General features: G+C 37.9%; 1 protein-coding gene across 1 annotated transcript in view; it reads right to left on the bottom strand.

Moving 5' to 3' along the window:
* The window catches only part of LOC126354692 (cell division cycle protein 27 homolog), a 214,188-nt gene that overhangs the window by 88,831 nt on the left and 103,556 nt on the right, over nucleotides 1-21,801 (bottom strand). The window contains exon 9 of the mRNA XM_050004500.1: nucleotides 12,785-12,965. Coding sequence (XP_049860457.1) covers nucleotides 12,785-12,965 — 181 coding nt within the window. The remainder of the gene's footprint in view (nucleotides 1-12,784; nucleotides 12,966-21,801) is intronic.

Here is a 21,801-nt window from a genome sequence, read left to right as displayed (position 1 = left end):
AAGTTGTAATTACGTACATATGCACGCAAGTTTGTTTCTTAGTTGTAGTTGTGGTGCCACAACCATAGAAAAGGTCACCATAAATTATGTACATAGTGACAATCTAAATATAACTTCACAGTAAGGAAAGGCTGAATTCCATCTGTGCTTCAAGCTGGCTTTTTCACTGCAGAATAAAAGTTGCACAGAAATTACGTTCGAAACAGGGGCATAATTATCATTGCATGCTTGTGAAGTCGAGGAAATTCTCAATGAAAAAAATTCTTATAGAAACCTATGACTCCTATTTTGTTAGAAACCTATGACTCCTATTTTGTTAGTATATTGTCAATAACATAAAAAGAGCAAATATTCACTATAATTACAGTGCAGTGAGTGGTTTTGATTTAGATCAAGGCTACAACAAATTAACATATGGTCATGCCTCAAAAAACAAGAGCATAATTTGTGCTTCATAGTGCCGTCTGCCCTATTTTATCACAATTCTTTGATACAGACTATGTGGTGGACTTCTTCACCCTGCCATGTGAAAAACTGTTTCTGCATCTAGATTTGATTCAAGTAAAGTACACAGCTGAAAGCTGAGTCATCTTCTGTGTAGCTGAAAAAAATCTCTTTATGCAAACGAAACAAATTTTGAAGTAGTTTTTCAAAACATTTTACTTTGTGCATAAAAAATTAAAGAACACATCTTTCGAATTCTCAAATGATCGAACAGAAACTATTACGTAAAAATACATACTTCTTTCGCATTTTATGGTGCTACACACAGCTTAATAATGAAGTGGCTATCTTTTGTTATTAGCTTTATTTATTACGATGCTTTGAAGTCACATAAGATACTGCCCATTGTTCAAAGAATCTGCAATGAATGAGAGCAAATTGTGGGGAAGCCGAAATTGGCAGTTTGAAACTGTCGTCTCTATGAGTCTTTCAAAGTCTCCCACAGTGAATCCCATTCCGCTGTCCTTTTCTAAGGTGTCAGTCTTGTCTATGGCTTTGGGTTGTACACTGCTGTGTTTGAAATGTAGCCAACATATTGAAATAAATATTTTTACAATCTTAATATACAACCCCCCCCCCCCTCTCTCTCTCTCTCTCTCTCTCTCTCTCTCTCTCTCTCTCTCTCTCTCTCTCTCTCTCTCTCTCTCTAGTGAAGATTTGTTTACCAGGCTTATGTACAATTTCATAATGTCCACACAAATAATACCTGTTGTCAGTACATCAATGGAAGTGGATTGTTCAAGTGCTGAGTTTGGATAGGGTTGCACAGCACATGGTAATTCCAGCTGGAGTACACACTGGGTCGCACTTTGAAAGAGTCAAGATTGCAACTGTTGCATTAGCTGTGCTGTAGTGTCATTAATAAAAGAGGAAAACTAGTCATTAGTGAGTAATGCCTGTTTTAAATAATGGTGCAATGTACAACAGGAATAACGTTTTTAGTGAACTTCTTGCTGACAAAAGTTGGACAGTTTGAAAATTTTTGTAAACCGTTGTTCAAAGACTTAGAACATCTGTTGTATCTAAACCACAAATAATGAAAACAAATACCAGAAATATAATATCTCATAATGAGTATCAAGCAATAACACTGCACTTTCTGGTGACCGGAAATTCTCTTATGTGCCTGATGTATCTATTCAAGATACCCGAAGTCAATGTCGTTGAAGTTGGCATATTATTCTTTGCTTCATCGATTTCATAGTAAAATATATATTCGATTCAGACAGTTGCAAATAGATGAATTCTAAACTTATCAAATTAGTTCATATAAATGGCATTATATTCTTAACTAATAATGTTACATTTTAGTGACTTTTCTTCATTAATGCATTGTGGTGTGCTTCTTGATCTGAAATGTTATTACTTCAGACAATTTTCTCTCTTTTTCAGGATACATGCCGCGTGTGTGTGTGTGTGTGTGTGTGTGTGTGTGTGTGTGTGTGTGTGTGTGTGTGTGTTTTGTGAGGAGGGGGTGGGGTGGGGAGTGAAGCAGCTTTTCTGCAATGGGGTTTCACCATGGTGGTTGATAAGGCTAATATAAGGCCCCAGTCTGTTCCATGCAACACAATGCTAACAGCAGAGAATATGAAACCAAGCAAATCAAAAGATCATGTAGGAAAAAGTAATATAGAGTTCACAAGAAGAGACATTGAATTCTTCAAACACAATGATGCTGAACTAAAAAGTTCATGCATGGATCCATCAGACATTTTTCTCACTCTACAGAAGATGATCTTGAAGCTTTATACTGAATCTCTCTTTGAATCGCTGAAACCAAGAAACCTATAAAGTAGGAGTATTGCTTACTAGATGCATTGAAGCTAGTTCTAGAAGAGTAACATGTGGAAAAGATAAACAAGATATCCCTTTCCGATAACACAATCTGAAGTCAATCAAGGACATTCGTATGGATATTTTGGATACTCCATACAGCAGAGATGCTGAATCGCAGATAGGCACAAAAAAAAGACTGCCACAATATAAGCTTTCAGTCAACAAGGCCTCTGTCGAAAAACAAACAAACAAACAAAAACACACACACACACACACACACACACACACACACACACACACACACACGGGTATGTGCACGGGTTGTTTACCTTCGACAAAGGCTTGTTAGCTGAAAGCTTATATTGTGACAGTCTTTTTATTGTGCCCATCTCCAACTCAGCATCTCCACTATATGGTGAGTATCAACTTTCCTTTTTCTAATATTTTTAATTCCATCCTGGATTTTCCATTGTTTGACATTTTGGATACAGTAGTCAATGAAATAAGACAGTAACTACCTTGCAATACCTTAGTTGAATTAACTGACATTGTATTTGTTCCCACATGCTTGTCTATTGCATCTGTCCATCCTTTCCCCTTCCCTGCTCCTCTCCATTTCTGCTACCCACTTCCCCCCCCCCCCCCCCCCCCCACACACACACACACACCTCTCGATGCTGAGCCTGGTAGTCTCATCAGGCTGCCATCTAGTCCCTGCATACCCCTCCAGACAGTAACACCCCCTCCCCCCCACCGTACTCTGCTATCATTCCCTCTTCCTCATGCCACTCCATATTGCTATTCACGTGATAAAGTCGCATTCTGCTCGAAGCTGCCAGTGGTAGCAATCATTTGTGCGTGATGTGTGCTTGCTTGTGTGAATTTGTGTGTTTTCTTTGTTGTAGAAGGCTTTGGTAGAAAGCTGTAATGTGTAACAGTCTCTCCATTGTGTCTCAATGGGCCATCTTTACAGTGAGTTGCAATCTACCCTTTTCCTAATGTTGTTGATTTCCAACTTGGAGTTTCCATTGTTACATTTTTTTAGCACAATATTTTTTGCTCTAAAAATCAACTAGAGTAGGAAAAATCCAAATCAGGCTACAATAAAGCCACATTACATAAACAAGCTCAGCTAATAACTCAATAAAACAACTTTTTGTAGATGAAATATCCAAAATTAACTATTAATACAAGTAGTCAATTCAAACTCAACAATCGTAGAAATCTGAGGTCATCATCAGCGATTTGAAGTATTCCACACTGCAGTTCTTTGGACTCCTCCAGTGTGGAAAGTGTCTGTCAAGATACCTCGTTCACATCATAAACCACAGAGCATAGATACAGATCACTTTAACAAATTTTCTTTTTCAGAACTTTAACTTTGACATTTTTCTTTGCACATTTAGATATAACAGCTGCACAATATACTAATGCAACAGTCTTTGCTGTTGCATATCTTACAATAACCCGTGTATCAGACACTAAGTGAGCATCATCTACTGGCTGTTGCATATCAGCGCCATCAGCAGTACTTGTAGTAAGCTTAGAAAAGTCATAAGCTGGTTCTGTTGAGTCCAGACATATCAGAGCTGACAGAGCTACATCTCGAGTTCCATGGTGCAACATCTATCTACCAATTCCTCTCACATTGCTGATCACCATCATCGATACTGTCACTTCAAAATTTCTTGAGTCAGTCCAAAATCGAGTTTCCTATAATGTTCCCAGTGGTGGTACTGGCTCCATTATCTTCACTGGGCAATCTCTTCAATACCTGCTCATGGACCAATGGATATTTTCCCATTCCCTTTCCCTTTACTGATCATTTACTTGGTCAGTACTGCAGGGATGTCATAAGAGGATGGTGTAACTTTAAGTAAATCAGCATAATTCTCCTTTTCCTTTTTAATCATGCACAAACGGCGCAAGTGGTTGAGCGAGATGTGTGGAATCGTCTGACAAAAATGGGAATCTTATGTCTTCATCACAAACTTAGCTTTTTGCAGGCCTTGCAGACATGGAAACAGCACTGTGTTAAAGTAGTATTGGAACATTGTGCTGTCAAACCACCTTCCAATAGTGCAACTATCTCATACGTAAGGACCACCCTGAGTCCAGATGTCCCAAAGTTTTTCCGCTTTGTACGTGACATAAATGGGCAACAGTTTACCACTCGTAGTAGCAGAAAACATCAATGAAATTCCACCAAGCAAAAAGTTTCACACTATTCGAAGATACTTCGGACCTCATCTCACAGTTCCCAGTTTTTTATCAGGCTCATCACTGAGGTTAGTCTCATCATAATTAACAATATTTTCTGGTGGGATACCTGCCAATGTTGTTTTGAGTTCATCAAAATAAGATACAGTATCATTTCTGCCCAATTGAGCATGGCACCTTTTGATTTTTAAGCAGGTGTGTTTTTGTAGGTGAATCTTGTTTCTTTTTATAAATAATCGGACGCAGTCCCTTCCAGCTAGCCTTTTTTTTTTTATTACCCCCCCCCCCCCTCGCAAACCTCTCCATGGAAACATAAGGTATAATCCTGCAACCATTTTTATATCATTAAAGTCTAGAGGCTGTCCCCAGTCACTATAAATCATTATTGCCTCTACCATTCCATTTTCTTCAATATCTCTGAAAATGAACTGAACCCATGAAAATGGTTTTCACAGAGATGCCAAATTTTTTTCTTCTGCATTTCGGAGCAACATTCCCTTCACACTAAGTTCTGTGTAGTATAACTGCAACATTTTCTTGCCCCTGAACTCGCTTCATAAACTACCCCCAACAGTGATATCTGCATATTTGACTTTACAAATAATCCATTATTACAAGTAATTGGAGATTTTGTTCAGCAAAACTAAAAATCTGATGTACTTAACGTATTATATACATCATAATTTCTTACCTTCTCTTTGTAATATGGAAGTATACAGTGATTTTCCAAATATGAAATTTTAACTGTTTTTTTGCAGCATGCTAGAGTCAGTTGTTTACGGTTTGTTACCTTAAAAAGTGATGTTGCTTTTATACTTTGATTTGTGCTATCAATTGTGTCACTACCAACATTACAATACTTTAAATTTTAGTGTGGGTTAGTTTTGAATTCAGCAACGTACTTTGTGTACAGCCGCCCTACCAGTGCAATTTCACCTAAGTTGACGATGCATTTCTTTATATATCTTTAACCATAATCTCTCCTAAGTTAATACAGGCAAATCTTCTGTGTCATTTACTCTTCTCCTGCAGGTTTAAGGATTTCGTCTAAATATTTGAAGAATGGATCTCAGTCATTTTGTCCAAATTTTGTGATAAATTTTTTTGTGATCAATTTTGAGTAATGTGTTTTGAACCAGTGTACTTTATTTTCACGAACGATATTTGGAGCCTACTCTTTCAGTGCATTGCTTGAAAGTTTCTTTATTATTGTTGATGTCTCTTTATCTTCTAGTACTACCGTATCGTATGTGACATGTAGGTCTTCCAAGTCATATGAGTTTCCAATAGCTTTGGTTTCTAGGTTCTCTTTCCACACTCTGATGATTTTGTCCAAAACCAGATTACAGGAGACAGACTGCCATCCTTCGAACACTTAGGATTTACAAGTTGAGTGCTAAAGAGGGATTGATTTTTGATTGAGTTGTATGCCTTCTTAAAGTCTGCAAAGGAACGTACGATTGGGCTGTTACTGTGTACTTTGTATTTTAACATTCTTTTTAAATTGATTATTTGTTGTATGTAATTTCGACCAGTCAGAATAGCAGCTTGATATTCATTAATTCTGTGATCTAGTTGCTACTTAATTCTTTGAAGGAGCCATGTTGACAGTATTTTGTATGTAACTTGAAGGAGGATGCCTCAGTAGTTATTTAAATGTACTTCGTCACCTTTTTCTGGAGTTTGTGAATGAGGGCACATTTGCTGTATCTGGGAAGTTTTTCTGTATGTCAAATCTCTGACACAGTTTGTGCAAGTTCTCTGAGGGAATTTGGTTAAAGAGTTTTCAACAGCTCTGCAGTGATACCATTCTCCTTGAAGCTCTTATTTTAGTGTTTGATGGTATGCCCTTGTATCTCTTTTTGTGAGGTGGTGCACATACAGTGTGGGTATAAGTGAAGATTTACTTCAGTAATCTTGAGGACAGTTTGTGGCAGCTGAGGAAAAATATCGTGCCAGTTCCTGACATTTTCCAGGTTGATTTAGGAAAACCTTCCGTTGGATTTTCTGAAACAAATTTTGAAGGGGATATCCCTGGATTATTCCTGCTGAAGTCTTATAGAAATCTCATGTGCTGTAATTGTAAAAATGTTCTTTGATGGTGCTCAGTTGTTCCTCTTTATCTTACTGATAGTTTCCATCACTTGTTTCCTGATTTCATAAAAGTATTGTTAATTATTGTGTTTTCTTGCTGTTATAATAGCACCAACATTTTAAATACCATTCATCACCCTGTTTTGTTCCTAGCATACAATGAATTAGCTGTCACTTGTAAAATCTTGACACTTATACTTTTATTTTCTCTTTTTCCATGGTCGGGGTTCTAACATTTTCTTTTCAGGTCAAATAAATGACCAACGATAATGTAAAAGAAGATTAACTTCAGGTAATACATTATTACTATGTATTCTAAAAAAACTTATTTACTGTTGACCACATAGTAATTAGTAATTGGCGATTTTCTGAGTTAACTTCTTGTATTTGTTTGTGGATCACAAAAGCAAAGCATATGATGATGTCATTACTTCATCCAAGATAACTACTTTCTTCAGCTCTCCTCATCTGAGCAAAGGTCCAACAAACGATGACCTGAAAACCATTGACGGTGAACTTTCGTTACTCTACCACACAGCACAACACAATCTATGCCATAGGAGCTTGGACTGTCTAATCACACTTTCAAAAAACATGTTCAGTGAATCCAATGTGTCAAAGAAAATATCTCGCAGGCAAATTACAGCTGAAATAATCATAATGGATGCATTGGCTCCAAAATGTGTAAACGATTTTTTGGAATATTCAAGTGACTCCCAAAAAGTGTACCATGTTCATGTTCTTTTCCCTAGCAACAGTTGCCTCCAATCGCCTAAAAACGAAAATGTTTCCAGTTGTAGTACGATTTTGTGACCCCTTTGGTGAAATTCAAAACAAATTGTTGGATTTCATAGAACAGGTAGATGAAACTGCAAGGAATGTCCACAGTTAATTAAAAGTTCACTTAAGTCAAATAATTTGAGTGTCAGTAACATATCATCACATTGTGCTGATGGTGCCAATATAAATTATGGTAAGCAGCATTCAATCGAAACTATTAAGTAAAGAGAATGAAAAAATCCTCAGAGTTAGTTGTTTTTAATCATATCCTTTATAGTGCCATGAAACGTGCAATTGTTTACAATATTTTACATTGAAATGTTAGTGTTGAAAATACAGGGTGAGTCAGGAGGAAAGGTACATGTTTCGAGCGGAGATAGTATTAGTGATTCTGAACAAAAAACTTAATGTGGACGTATGCCCTATTCTGAACGGTTTCCGAGATAGAACACATTTAATATCACTTTCATATGTTTTCTTGAGTAACTCTAAACTGTACTTTCCAGTGCAATTATGTTGCAGTACAAAATTAAACTATATTAAATTTCCTACGGAAAAGTCCTATTCATTTTTTTCTAGAACTAATGGTTTGTGCGAAGGGAGCGTGAGAATGTTGAAAAACTTGCTCGACGTGCATGTGCTAAAGCTTACGTAGTTTTTGTAGACCAAGTTGAGGTAGCATATTGAGCAAGTTGAGACAAACAGTTTGATACAAGACACTTGTGGTCTACCAAGTCAGGAAACTACCTAAAATTGGAATACAAAAACTACGTAAGCTACAACGCGTGTGCATCGAGCGGGTTTTCCAACATACTCATGCTCTCTTCACACAAACCTTTAGCTTTAGAGAAAAATAAATAGGACATTTTTTGTAGGAAAATTAATACAGTTTAATTTTGTACGATGACACATTTTCACTGGAGGGTGTGGTTTTCGAATTATTCAAGAAAAACATACAAAAGTGATATTAAATGTGTCCTGTCTCGGAAACCATTCAGAATAGGGCATACATCCATATTAACTTATTTGTTAAGAATCACTACTACTATCACCCCTCAAAGCATGTACCTTTCCTCCTGACTCGCCCTGTATTTTAAACACTAACATTTCAACATTAAAATATTGTAAACAACTGCATACACGTTTCACGGCATTATAATGGATACAGTTAAAAATGTTGTTCAATGGCCTGAAATACTACGACATGTAAATACTAGATGGTTATCTTTCACACATGCTGTAGAAAGGCTTTTGAAAAATTGGGAGGCTACAAAAAGCTATTTAAAAGCATAGATGATTTAGACTGCCCTAAAGTTTTGAAAACTATTTTTGCAGTAAAAATACAGTAGTAGACACAAATGTTCAGGCTTATATCAGTTTGTTTGTGATTATTGGAAGTGGTTTCATTAAAAAAGAAAAGTATCTGGACAATTCCCATCTTAGAATTATGGAATCTCATGAAGCTGTACAGTTACTAATTAGTGAAGTTAGACATGCACTACTGGCCATTAGAACTGCTACACCAAGAAGACATGCAGATTATAAACCGGTATTCATTGGACAAATATATTATACTAAAACTGACATGTGATTACATTTTCACGCAATTTGGGTGCATAGATCCTGAGAAATCAGTACCCAGAACAACCACCTCTGGCCGTAATAATGGCCTTGATACGCCTGGGCATTGAGTCAAACAGAGCTTGAATGGCGTGTACAGGAACAGCTGCCCATTCAGCTTCAACACGATACCACAGTTCATCAAGAGTAGTGACTGGAGTATTGTGACGAGCCAGTTGCTCGGCCACCATTGACCAGACATTTTCAATTGGTGAGAGATCTGGAAAATGTACTTGCCAGGGCAACAGTCGAACATTTTCTGTATCCAGAAAGGCCCGTACAGGACCTGCAACATGCGGTCGTGCATTACCCTGCTGAAATGTAGGGTTTCGCAGGGATCGAATGAAGGGTAGAGCCACGGGTCATAACACATCTGCAATGTAATGCCCACTGTTCAAAGTGTTGTCAATGCGAACAAGAGGTGACCAAGATGTGTAACCAATGGCACCCCGTACCATCACGCCGGTTGATGCAACAGTATGGCGATGACGAATACACGCTTCCAATGTGCGTTCACCGCAATAATGCCAAACACGGATGCGACCATCATGATGCTGTAAACAGAACCTGCATTCATCCGAAAAAATGACTTTTTGCCATTCGTGCACCCACGTTCGTCGTTGAGTACACCATCGCAGGCGCTCCTGTCTGAGATGCAGCATCAAAGGTAACCTCAGCCATGGTCTTCGAGCTGATAGTCCATGCTGCTGCAACCGTCGTCAAACTGTTTGTGCAGATGGTTGTTGTCTTGCAAACGTCCCCATCAGTTGACTCAGGGATCGAGACATGGCTGCACAATCCATTACAGCCATGCGGATAAGATGTCTGTCATCTCGACTGCTATAGTGATACGAGGCCGTTGGGATTTAGCACAGCGTTCCGTAGTACCCTCCTGAATCCACAAATTCCATATTCTGCTAACAGTCATTGGATCTCGACCAATGCGAGCAGCAATGTCGTGATATGATAAACTGCAATCGTGATAGGCTACAATCCAACCTTTATCAAAATCAGAAATGTGATGGTATGCATTTCTCCTCCTTACACAAGGCGTCACAACAATGTTTCACTTTCACCAGGCAACGCCGGTCAACTGCTGTTTGTGTACGAGAAATCGCTTGAAAACTTTCCTCATGTCAGCACGTTGTAGGTGTCGTCACCACCGCCAACCTTGTGTGAATGCTCTGAAAAGCTAATCATTTGCATATCACAGCATCTTTTCCTGTTGGCTAAATTTCACGTCTGTAGCATGTCATCTTCATGGTGTAGCAATTTTAATGGCCAGTAGTGTAGAAAGGAAGATAGATTTTTTGTTAGTGGTACTCATAAACTGATAGCCACTGTTGTTGATTCAAATCTGAAATCTACTAGCAAGAACAACTTCACTGAATTCTATGATTCTTTATATTCTTACTTAGTTAATAAATTTGATGATAGTTTGAAGTGTTTAATCCCACTATGACTAAAAAAGGAATTAACATTCAATGACACGCATGAAGTTGTTTGTGCCCAGCTGGATTACATGACTGGCAACAAATTATATGAGGAATTTTTTTAGTTGTAATGATGTAATTGAATGTGCTGCCTCTTCAGAGGATAGTGTTAACCAGAAATGGACAAAAGTTTTAACAACTTTAAAATCAAATAAAGTGAATTTTGAAGACGAGTAAGCAGTAGGTTATGTTACGAGTTTACCAGAAAGTAATGCTCACACAGAGTATTTTCACTAATGAATCAAATATGGATAGATAAAAGAAATAGAAGCAGTACAAACATAAACAAATCTGAACTGCAAGTTGCCATGAATTTTCCTTATTCATGCAGTGAATTCTTTGAATTTGATAAAAAAAAGTTTTAAACTACTGTCTGAGGCAAAATCTGTAGCAAACTATATGTAAGAATTTGCGATGTGTACCGCATTTACTCGAATCTACGCAGCACTTTTTTTTCCGGTTTTTGTAATCCAAAAAACCGCCTGCGGCTTAGAATCGAGTGCAAAGTGAGTGGAAGTTCTGAAAAATGTTAGTTGGTGCTGCCACAACTAACTTCTGCCATTGAATATATGTAGTGGTACACAGGCATGCTTTGCAGGCACAAAGGTAAATACTGGCACCAAAACCTCTGCGTCAGTAAATAAATTAAAAAAATGGTAGAAGACGAGCTTTATTCTCCGCCCCGAGTTTCTACCACTGCATTTCCATACATTATCCAATAAAGTAAATACAAATTCCGCATTGTTCATCTTTGAATGTAGCAGCATTTCAATGTACTACGAAAATCCGACTGGCAAGACTGTTTGGGATGTTTCTCATTATGGCCAACTCTATGTTTAGAATTTTTTCCTACCTGTGAGAAGAGATGGTTGCTAATAGGAACTTTTATGAATTGTGAATCACATGCAGTATTCTCTTCACCATAAGAATAATACGAATATAAACATTTTGCCACGTATTCTTTCGTGTTTGCTGCTATCTCATTTAAATCCTGTCTGCCTAATAAACTACGAAACTAGAGCGAGACAACAGCAAACGCGGAAGAATATATAAATATATATATATATAATACCATGTCATGTTTATATTCGTATTATTCTTATGCTTAATAGTGATACAGTCAGAAATAAAGCATAGCAATTGATTAGATTTTTAAATCTAAGATGACTAATTTCTGTGCAGAATGTAATGTACTAAAGAGACATCTGCAAAGATTTTCAAATGGAGAAAAAATGTTGCTAAACTTTCGTTCAGAACATCTATCACACACAGTATATTATTTGGTTCTGTTTGATCATTATCAAAGAAAGCAGCAGTATAAGTAACAGCAAACAGCAGTCTCTTGCCATTGTTTCGCTAATGAGACGATTCCTCTATCCCTCTTTTTTTTTTTTTTAAATTGTAAGCGGCAGTAGTGTGCACAAAAGCAAGCCATGCCACGAGCGGCGACAGGCCGTAAACACTCATTATCAGAATGCGACAAACAACGAGTGACACAGTATGGTAATGCATTTTTTGCTTAGAGTGACAAGTAAACATCTATAACAAAGAGAACGGCACTTATCAGATCAAAGAAAAATAAACAATCAATTCAAACTCAACGAAGCACGTGAAAAAGGAAGGGTACCCGTATAAATACAGACAGAGCGCCTGACGCATAGCAATGGCTACTTGGTAAAGCTGCAACTACTGTAGCTGTATCGTCATTCATTCGACCTAAACTGTGTCTCATATTACAATGGACCAACTTTGTTTTGATTTGGAGGTGTGGCCTAAAACTTTTCTCTCCCCTTGAATTTCTAGTCTCAAATTTCAGGAGCGGCTTAGATCTGGGAACTTTTTTTTTCCCCCCCCTTGATTTCGAATCTCATTTTTCAGGTGCAGCTTAGATTTGAGTGCGGCTTGGATTCGAGTAAATGTGGTAATTAAATAGTCATCTTTTACAAATGCTACTACAATTTTTGGTGAAATTTCACCATGCTCTTAATCTCCCTTATTTTTTGTCAAGGATATAAGTATCCCCTCTAATTTCTATTAAAGTTCGTGAGCCTACTCTCACAGCAAATAAAATATCTGTCCATTCTTTAATCACACAATGGAAACTCCAGGAGGAATGTACATTCTTTATAAATTCTTCTGGAAAACTTATGAGGTAATTATCCAAGAAACTAATCAATTTTAAAAAATATAATATAATTGGGTAGACAAAAGTGAGTACATTTTTTATCTGCCCAATTATATTATGAACTAATTAAATTAAAATCTGCATTATATATTAATTAAATATGATACTGTACCTGACTGCTGTTTGATAGTCACCCAGTTCATAGTGGGCTTTTCCCATGAGTGCTAGCACCCATCCAGTGTTGTAATGCTGAGGAGCGAGGTTACTAAAACATTCTATAGCTTTACGGCAGTTATATTGTGCAAGATGTAAGTATGCTGTGCCAATATCCCGTAATAAAGACATCAGGCCCTCTGCAAAAGATTGGAGAAGGTTATATTATGAATCAAAATCAATAACATATGTTGTTTTTAATATATGGAGATAGGTAATAGGTCAAATAAAATCTACAATGTCGCAGGCACTCCATTTCTGTTAAACAAAAACACTACATAAATTGGCAGCCCAAAGTAACTATGTCTGAAAGGAGACATGCATCCTCTGGAGTGCACAGTAAGCACAAGCTTTAAGGCAGTTAGACATAACCCGAAACAAAAAGCTTTGTCCCAATAAATTAAATAGTTTTTTACAGTATCAACCCCTGTTGCGTACAATTATTTGATATTTTTAGAACTTTGTAGCTGTTTCTTAAAAATTGTGTTTTTCATGAAAAGTTATCAAAATTATACTGAATTATAAATGTGGCCATGTAAAGAATTATGTTATGAAAGAGAGAGAATTTCAGCATCATATTTCAATTTTGATGTGGTATTTAAATGAGTCCGACTTATAATGCTGATGGAAGGCAAATTCAGCATTCAATTTCAAACAATGGAAGCAGAAACATATTCACGACAACTCCTTTAACAGAGAGATTTCTTTGAGTAAACCCACATTGATACCTATACTCAACGTATATACTGACATCTTCGTGTGCGTCCTAATTTGATATTGCAAGGTATTATCAAAAATCATTAAAACTATTACAAAATTGGTGCTATAGCAATGGAAAGAATAATGAGTGGCCACATTTTTTCTAATTTGATTATTTCAATTCAAATTACACTTTCAAGACAAAATTTGAAAGCAAAATGACAAAAGTATAAACGGTAATTCCAAACAAATATACAGTTTCAAAATATGAAGCCATTTCTTCAAATGAAAAACATATGCGATTAAAATAAGATTTCAAAGCAAAACAGTTTCTTTAATCTGTTTCATCTCGATTAACGACAGTGCACTTGGTAAACTGAATTATAAATATGATATCTGAATTAGAGGTGGGTTATCTGTGAACAAATGCGCGTTCAGAGGAACAGTTCACCACAGTGAACATTAAGACTGAGGAACTCTACGGAACTGTTCACTTCAGTCATGGTCAGTTGTTCCCAGGAATGATCATCACATAGTCTCAATCCTCGGTTCAGTTCCTCCATTCCTCATTCCTGGCTGCCTTACTCAGCTGGTTTCATTCTTTTTTCTGTGGTCACCCTTTCCAGTTCAACTTATTTATAATTATACAGGGCGAGTCACTAACTATTGCCACCTAGAGAAAGTATGACAGGAGCTGAAAAGTTTGGGGTACAAATGTTGCATGGGACAACGGGGGCCACAATATGACGTTGGTTTTTTGTTGCTATGTGGGGTCACTTCAGAGATATGAAAAACTTTTTTTAAAAAACACCAGGATGCTATAGTTTGGTACCTATTTTCTGATAGCAACTATCGAGACGGATCCAATTATGTGTAACAGTAAGGTCTTCGAAGGTCACAAAGGTGGCTTGAACGGCCATTTACAGGTGTTCGATGTGATGACCATTGGTATCAATGCAGTGCTGCAATCTTATCATGGATTGCGTGGCATTCCTGATCACTTTGGCACTTATCGAAGCACATGCTCTGGCAGTTCTCTCTCGAATATCTTCAGGTGTTGCGGAACGTCTTTATACTCAATGTCTTCTACAAAAAAAAAATCCAGAGGCATCAAGTCTGGCAAACAAGTAGGCTACAACACATCTCCTCAGTTTCCAATCTAATGATTAGGGAATTCTCTCTGCAATTCATTTCTAGTCATCAACGGGAAATGTGATGGACACCCATTGTGTTTGTATACATTCTGTTCCTTGTCCCTAAAGGTATTTCTTCCAATAACAGACTTAATGTTTCTTGCAGCAACTTGGTGTACTTCCTACCATTAAGCTTTCCTTCAGTGAAACAGCGGCTTATAATTCAGTCATCCAGAATCCCACACCATACATTCACTGACCACGGTTTTTGGTGTAAAACTTGCTCCAGACAACATGGGTTTTCAGTTGCCGAATAATGCATGTTATGCAAATTAACATTTTCATGGTTCGTGAATGTAGCCTCATCAGTAAATAAAATCAAATTAATAAATTTGTCATCCCTATGAATCTGAAGTTGAGCCCACCAGCAGAATTCAAAGCGACGCATACCATCTACACCAGTTAATTCTTGGTGGAGTCTGTTATGGTAAGGATGATATTTATGGCAGTGCAGAACATGAACAACACTACTCTGGCTCATGCCAGATTCCCTTGCGATTTGACCCAAACACAAGGATCTGAAACCACAGTGGCAAGAATACCAACTTCATTTCCTCGTTAGTAACTTCCCTTTGCTGGATGTGTTTCTGATGCGTTAAAGATCCAGTTGGTCTCAATTTATCATACACCTATTTAAATGAACAATGTGTAGGGCAAGTACATTGAGGATATCTTTCAGTTCAAGTCTCTAGCTCTCACTGAATTTCATTGGCATTCTCCATAAATGAGAAGCATATCGACTTGTTCTTCCAAGGAATACATCATTCACATTCGCTTGATTTGATGATCCTTGTCTTACCGTTCGTATTATTGTTGGAGTGCAAAACCGTTAAATAGTGTTTACATGTCAATGGCATATTCGATGGATACGCCGTATTCGGCAAATATTTACTATTTGCACAACACATGAGAGAGAAATGTCAGAGCATGTGCTTCGATAAGTGTCAATGTGATATGGAATACCACTCGATCCATGATAAGAAGATTGCAACACTGCACTGATACCAATGGTCATCACTTCGAATACCTTCTGCAAATGGACGTTTGTGCGACCTTTTTGACCTTCAAAGACCTTACTGTTACACACCATTGGATTCATCTCAATAGCCGCTATCAAAAAATAAGTACCAAACTACAGCATCCCATTTTAAAAAACGAAGTTGACCTTCATACTTCAGACGTGACCCAACGTAGCAACAAAAAACCAACGTCATATTGTGGCCCCCGTTGTCCCATGCAACATTTGTCCCACAAATTTTCACCTACTATCATACTTTTGGAGTTATTCTAGGTTGCAATAGTTAGTGACCCACCCTGTATGAACTATACAAAAATTACGTTGTATATAATAAACACATTTTTTCAGGCAACTATGAGAGAAACCTGTTACTCTCTCTAGCATTTCTATCAACTGTAGAACACACATATCACAAGGCAAGTAGTTTTTTTTTTTTTTTTTTTTTTTGTTTGTTTGACGAATTAAATGAGCAGCCACTGCTTTTTTTAATTCACATGTTAATTTACCATATGCTTGATAAAACAACTAGTTTTTATGATAACTTTGTTTAATTACCGAGTACGAAGATTTACATAAAGCTTGCGATTTTTGCATTTCTTACAGAAATAAAACATGACACTCTGTGAGGCTCTTATTTTTTCAAGTTTGGTCACAGTCAAATGGGGACATGGTGTCTCTACATTTAAAAAATTATAGAATGGTATAAAATAATATTTATTTTTTATCTCAAAAATATTCTTCAGAAGTAACTTTCAAGGGAAATACTTTTTTACTTAGAATTTAATTATTAATACGTACTGCTGCTTTAACTTTATTAATACATACAACCTATAACCTAACTATTTACTAACCATGTGAGGCAAATATGGCGAGAGAATCGAATTTTATTTTACGCATACTTATTCTTCACTTAAATGTTGTTTTATGCCCTGGTACCTTTAAGGATGTCTCATACACGACTTGAAATATATATGCAGTTTCGGTGCCTCATTTCCTGTTCCTGCCCGAGCCAGATATTTTGCAACCTTCAGTTTAGCAACTAGGCGAAGAGCACTGATGCCATCTTCATTTTCATGCCAAGGTGGGGTATCTGTCCTCAGGAGCTTGTCACTCAAATCAAATCTGTTTAAAATATACTTTTGGTTTACAGAATTGTTCAGTCACATTAGTCATAATTTTTGGGATTTGGTTGACCCCTCCTTGAATCCCTACATATTTTCATCTGTTGGTTCTACTTAGTGATGGTTTTCATTTTTGATTCAGATAACTAAGGTGACAGAACAGTAGACAGGAAATATAACAGATTTTTCAGTTTTTCTAGAGTTAAACATCTGACACAGTTCTGAAAGAATTCTGAAATCTGAATATGGTGCTTTGGCTTCAGAGGCGGCTCAAGGTTTTGCTTTGATTTACATCTTGTATTCAATTTCATCACAGAACAAACTGTGTGGCTATAAAATATGGGGAACTGATGATGTTACAGAGTAAGTACACATGAACATGGATGAACACCAAACAGCTGTGAAGCTGTGGTGTTTGTAGACAAATCTGTGTGGCTGTGGCCTTCATTTTTGTAGAAGCAACAAATTGTTGTCCAGTTTCAAACAAAACTTGTAAAATCTGTTTCTAAAACCTACCTTTTGCATGGCAAAGACTGCAAATCATGTACATGAATTTTGAGTGGTTCAAACATTTCCAAGATGGCCAAGAAGACACTGAAAATGGCTAACGCACTGAATGTCCTTAGACAACAAAAACAGATAAAATATCGAAAAGTACATAATCTCATTCAATATGACTATAAGGCAAATTTTACCTAACCAACATAACACGAAAAAATTGTATAAGAAACTGGTGCCAAAAATTCCCACGATCGATCAAAAAGCAACATGTGAAAATGTTTGTACTGATGCTTTGATGCCACTGAAAATGATCCTAATTTCTTGGATATAGTGATAAAATGACAAATCGTAGTTTCTCACTTACGATCCATCAACTACATGCACTGAAAGGGCCCAACATCACAGAGTGAAAAAAAGCACGAGTGAGCAAATCAAGATTCAAAGCAATGATGACTGTTCTTTCTGGTATTCACAGAGTTGTGATCTTCACTGGGTTCCTGAATGTCAAACTATTAATCAACATTACCACCATGAGTATGGAAAAGAGATCCAAAATATGGAAGAACAAGTCATGGGTTCTAGATCAAGACAACACACCGGCCCATATGTCATTGCTGTGTGTAATTTTGCTATTTTTATAGAATAATTTTATACCTTTTGTGAGATGCAAGATAAATGGGAGGGTTTGTATCATTTTGGAAAGGGCGGGTAGTGTAGGTACAAACATAACTAACACTAAAACACACACACACACACACACACACACACACACACACACACCTTTCAGACAACCCTCGCAGACAAATGTAACTGATTCTTCACGATTTGCCGTTCCATAGGAGTTGCTAAGACTTTTCTTCGGGGACTTCAAAGGTGAAGGCGAGAATGTCCATTCTGGAGGAGACGTTTAACATCATACCTCCTCCTCCGGCTTCTCACACAAGTACCGGTGAAGTAGCGATCCTGGGGAAGGGAGGGGTGGGAAGGGTTTCCTGTCTTTGGGGCTAATCTTCTTTCACGTCTTTGATTTTAGCAACCATTTCTATTTGTTCCTTTTTTACTTCTCATCTGAGTACCAGTCTATCGTTCCCTCCTTCCATATGCACACACTTCTATTGCTGAAGTCCTTCTCATTCTCCGTGGTTTCCTATAACTTTCAACTTATTTCAAACAAGTAGGCCGAAAAATAAGGATACAAGAACACACACACACACACACACACACACACACACACACACACACACACACACACACAATGATATACTTAAGAAAAACCAGAAGGATTAGGAATTAGGAACCTGAAGTGATGCCAGAACCGCCACAGGAAGAAGGGGAATGTAGATACATGTACATCTCAATTGATGCACATATTACAGTGTTGATATGCGATTGTTCTGCATCGTTATTTTTGTTGCTCTAACATATATCTACATGTGCCATGCTACTCCTTGGAGAAAAGTTAGAAAATACAGGCAGACATAGCATCTGTTTATATAGTAAAAGTGAGAAGTGAAAGAGGTCTCTAGAGTACAAGATAAAGTATTAGAAAGTGGAATATGAGTGTAAAGGAGATTTGTTTGTAATTTTACCAGAGTATTTAAGAATAGTACACATAAAGATGTATGGTAGGACAATAAACCAGGAGGACTACTCAAGAAGGTGGAGGAGGGTGCACCCAGCATTTACTGGATGCAAAGGGCAGATAGGCAGACCCAAGAGAGGCTGACCTATGCTGTGCGGACAGGAGCACCAAGAGGGGGATCGACCTGTACCATAGATCAGGAAGTTAAAAGGAGCATACCTACGAAAACGGAAGGACAAAGGGTGCTCCTAGGATCAACCCGTGTAAGATATAGGTACTGTTCCTAAAGCGAAAAAGTGCAGCATCGTGACAGAACTCTCACGTTTGAAGGGATGAGTCTGGTAAGTTTGAATTCTATGCATAAATAGACTCACTAAGTTCAGATTTACGAAGTCCAAGAAGGGAACACTTTTATTCTACCCAGAGTTCCTCCAGATTACCATAAGTAATGATTAAGTACATAATTAGAAAAGGTAGTATGGGAAGTAGGAACAAAGCAGCAGAATATTCATGAGTTATGTGCACCTGGAATTTGCAACTGGAAGGGGAACAGAAAATAGAGATAACTACAACACAGATTGAAAGGTTCACAGTTTGTAATTGTGGTAAAATATGCATAGTACTATTAAAAGATAAGGAATTATTATCTTGTGTAATTGTACATAATTAATATGTATAAAATATCGCGTGTTCGAGCTAAGAGGAGGGATATATAGTGCTTCAAGAATTTCGGGGTAAATTCTAGAAACACTTGGCTCTTCACTGTCTCGAACACCCAATACTTCAATGACAAGGGTGAGAGAGCCTTTTTACTGTGTCACACATGTCTGGGTGTGCAGGAAGGACAGCTGTCACGAGGAGCCAGGAGCTGTATCAGACGAGCGGCCCCAACAAGTGGTTACGTGCAGTGCCCTAGAAGTTATTTCAGAAAAGTCAAATAGTATCTCGATAATGTTCCACGATGTGTGGTGTCATAAGGATTGTTACAGAGACAGATGAAGCGTGTGTTATATGGAGACTTTTACTTTATGTCTTGTCTCTGCATAAGGCAGAATGTATGTAATTGTATGAGTGTTTAGTTCATTCTGACATTTATCTTGGAACCAGTTGGCTTGCTGGAGTTTGTACAGAATAATTGTTACTTTGGGATGAGAGTTGAAAATATATTGTTGTTGAATTAACAAGAGTCTACGAGTGCATAATTTATTTCAAGAATAGAGTGTTGGTTAATAATACTCCCTTTAACCAAATACTGTCTTCGGAGAAGAATTAAATGGTGAGAGCGACATAGCTGATGACCCAAAGAAGAGGATCGGCTCATGCACAACACACAAGTCAACTGGAAGAGACATATGAATCATGCAACCCAACACCGCACTGTCTCTTGTTGTCCAAGAAAGCATTAGAATATCCTCCCACCACCACTTATTCGATTCTGGTCACAAACCTCACCTACCCCATCGAAGGCAGGGCTACCTGCAACACTAGTCATATAATCTACAACCAAAACTATAACCACTGTGCTGCATTCTATGTGGGCTTGACAACCAACAAGCTGTGTCTGTCCGCAAGGAATGGCCACCAATAAACTGTGGCCAGGAAACAGCTGGACTCCCCAGTTGCTGAGCATGCAGCCCGACACAACACTCTTCATTTTAATGACTGCTCCACGCCATGTGCCACCTGGATCCTTCCTACCAACACCAGCTTTTCTGAACTGCGCAGGTGGGAACTTGCCCTGCAATATATCCCAGGTTCCCACAACCCTCCTGGCCTCAACCTTCATCAGTCACTGTCGTTCACCTGTCTATCTCCTCTCTGTTCCCATTCCAGCACTACACAGCCCTCTATTCCACTAACATACCCATTGACTTTTTCCTTCTCTCTTCCTCCGCTGGTCCACCACCACCTCTCCCCTCAGCCCTCTGTCTAACCTCCCGACTGCACCTAACTGCCGTACCCTCTCTCCGCCTCGTCACTGTATGCTCCCACAACCGGGACTGTTCTGTCCCCCATCCCTACCCTTCTATTCCTCCCTCTTCTCACCCCAGCCTACTCCTTAGACCCACCACTAAGACTGCTTCTCCCATCATGCACTGTTATTCAAGCCTGCCTCGGCAGCCACACTGTGTGTGTGTGTGTGTGTGTGTGTGTGTGTGTGTGTGTGTGTGTGTGTGTGTAATTTGAATACAAGCCGTTTTAGCTGAAAGCTTATTTGTTTGACAGTCTTTTTGTTTTGTCTATCTGCAACTCAACATCTCTGCTATATGGTGATTACAACTCTATCCTTTCCATAAAATTGTCATTATTGCATCCTAGATTTCCATTGTTTGATGATTTACTCCATGCATGAATCTTGGCACCCCTGTCAACCGATGACTGACCAAAAACTGGTTATTTTTTTGCAAATATAAATACCTTCAAAGCTATGATGTGTATTATGTTGGGGAGATTTTGGAGAAAAAAGAAAATATTTTCTTTTCACTTATGAAGTTTAGGTGCTCTCAGATCACATTAATGTAGATGCCCCCACTGCCGATACGAAGCTCCTAAATTTAGTATGCAATTACACTGCTCCTGTGTAGGAAATCCTAATTTTTCCAAATTAATCTTCATTTTGCACACAGACAGTATGGTACTTTGATGTGCGGTTAATTTACACAATGACGCATTGTAAAAGAAAACTATTAATGTTGGACTGCCAGATGACAGTTTGCTTTAAATTATTTTGTGCTAGTACAGCAGATACAATTATATATTATTCTCTGGAGGAATAATGAAGACACTGTACTTGATACAGAGTGAATGACAGATGTGGTGGTCCATGGCAGGTCATAAACAAATTCCATAATCTGTACTTCC

Source organism: Schistocerca gregaria, chromosome 3, assembly GCF_023897955.1.
Source record: "Schistocerca gregaria isolate iqSchGreg1 chromosome 3, iqSchGreg1.2, whole genome shotgun sequence".
NCBI lineage: Eukaryota > Metazoa > Arthropoda > Insecta > Orthoptera > Acrididae > Schistocerca > Schistocerca gregaria.
This window is presented reverse-complemented; position numbering and strand designations above follow the sequence as displayed.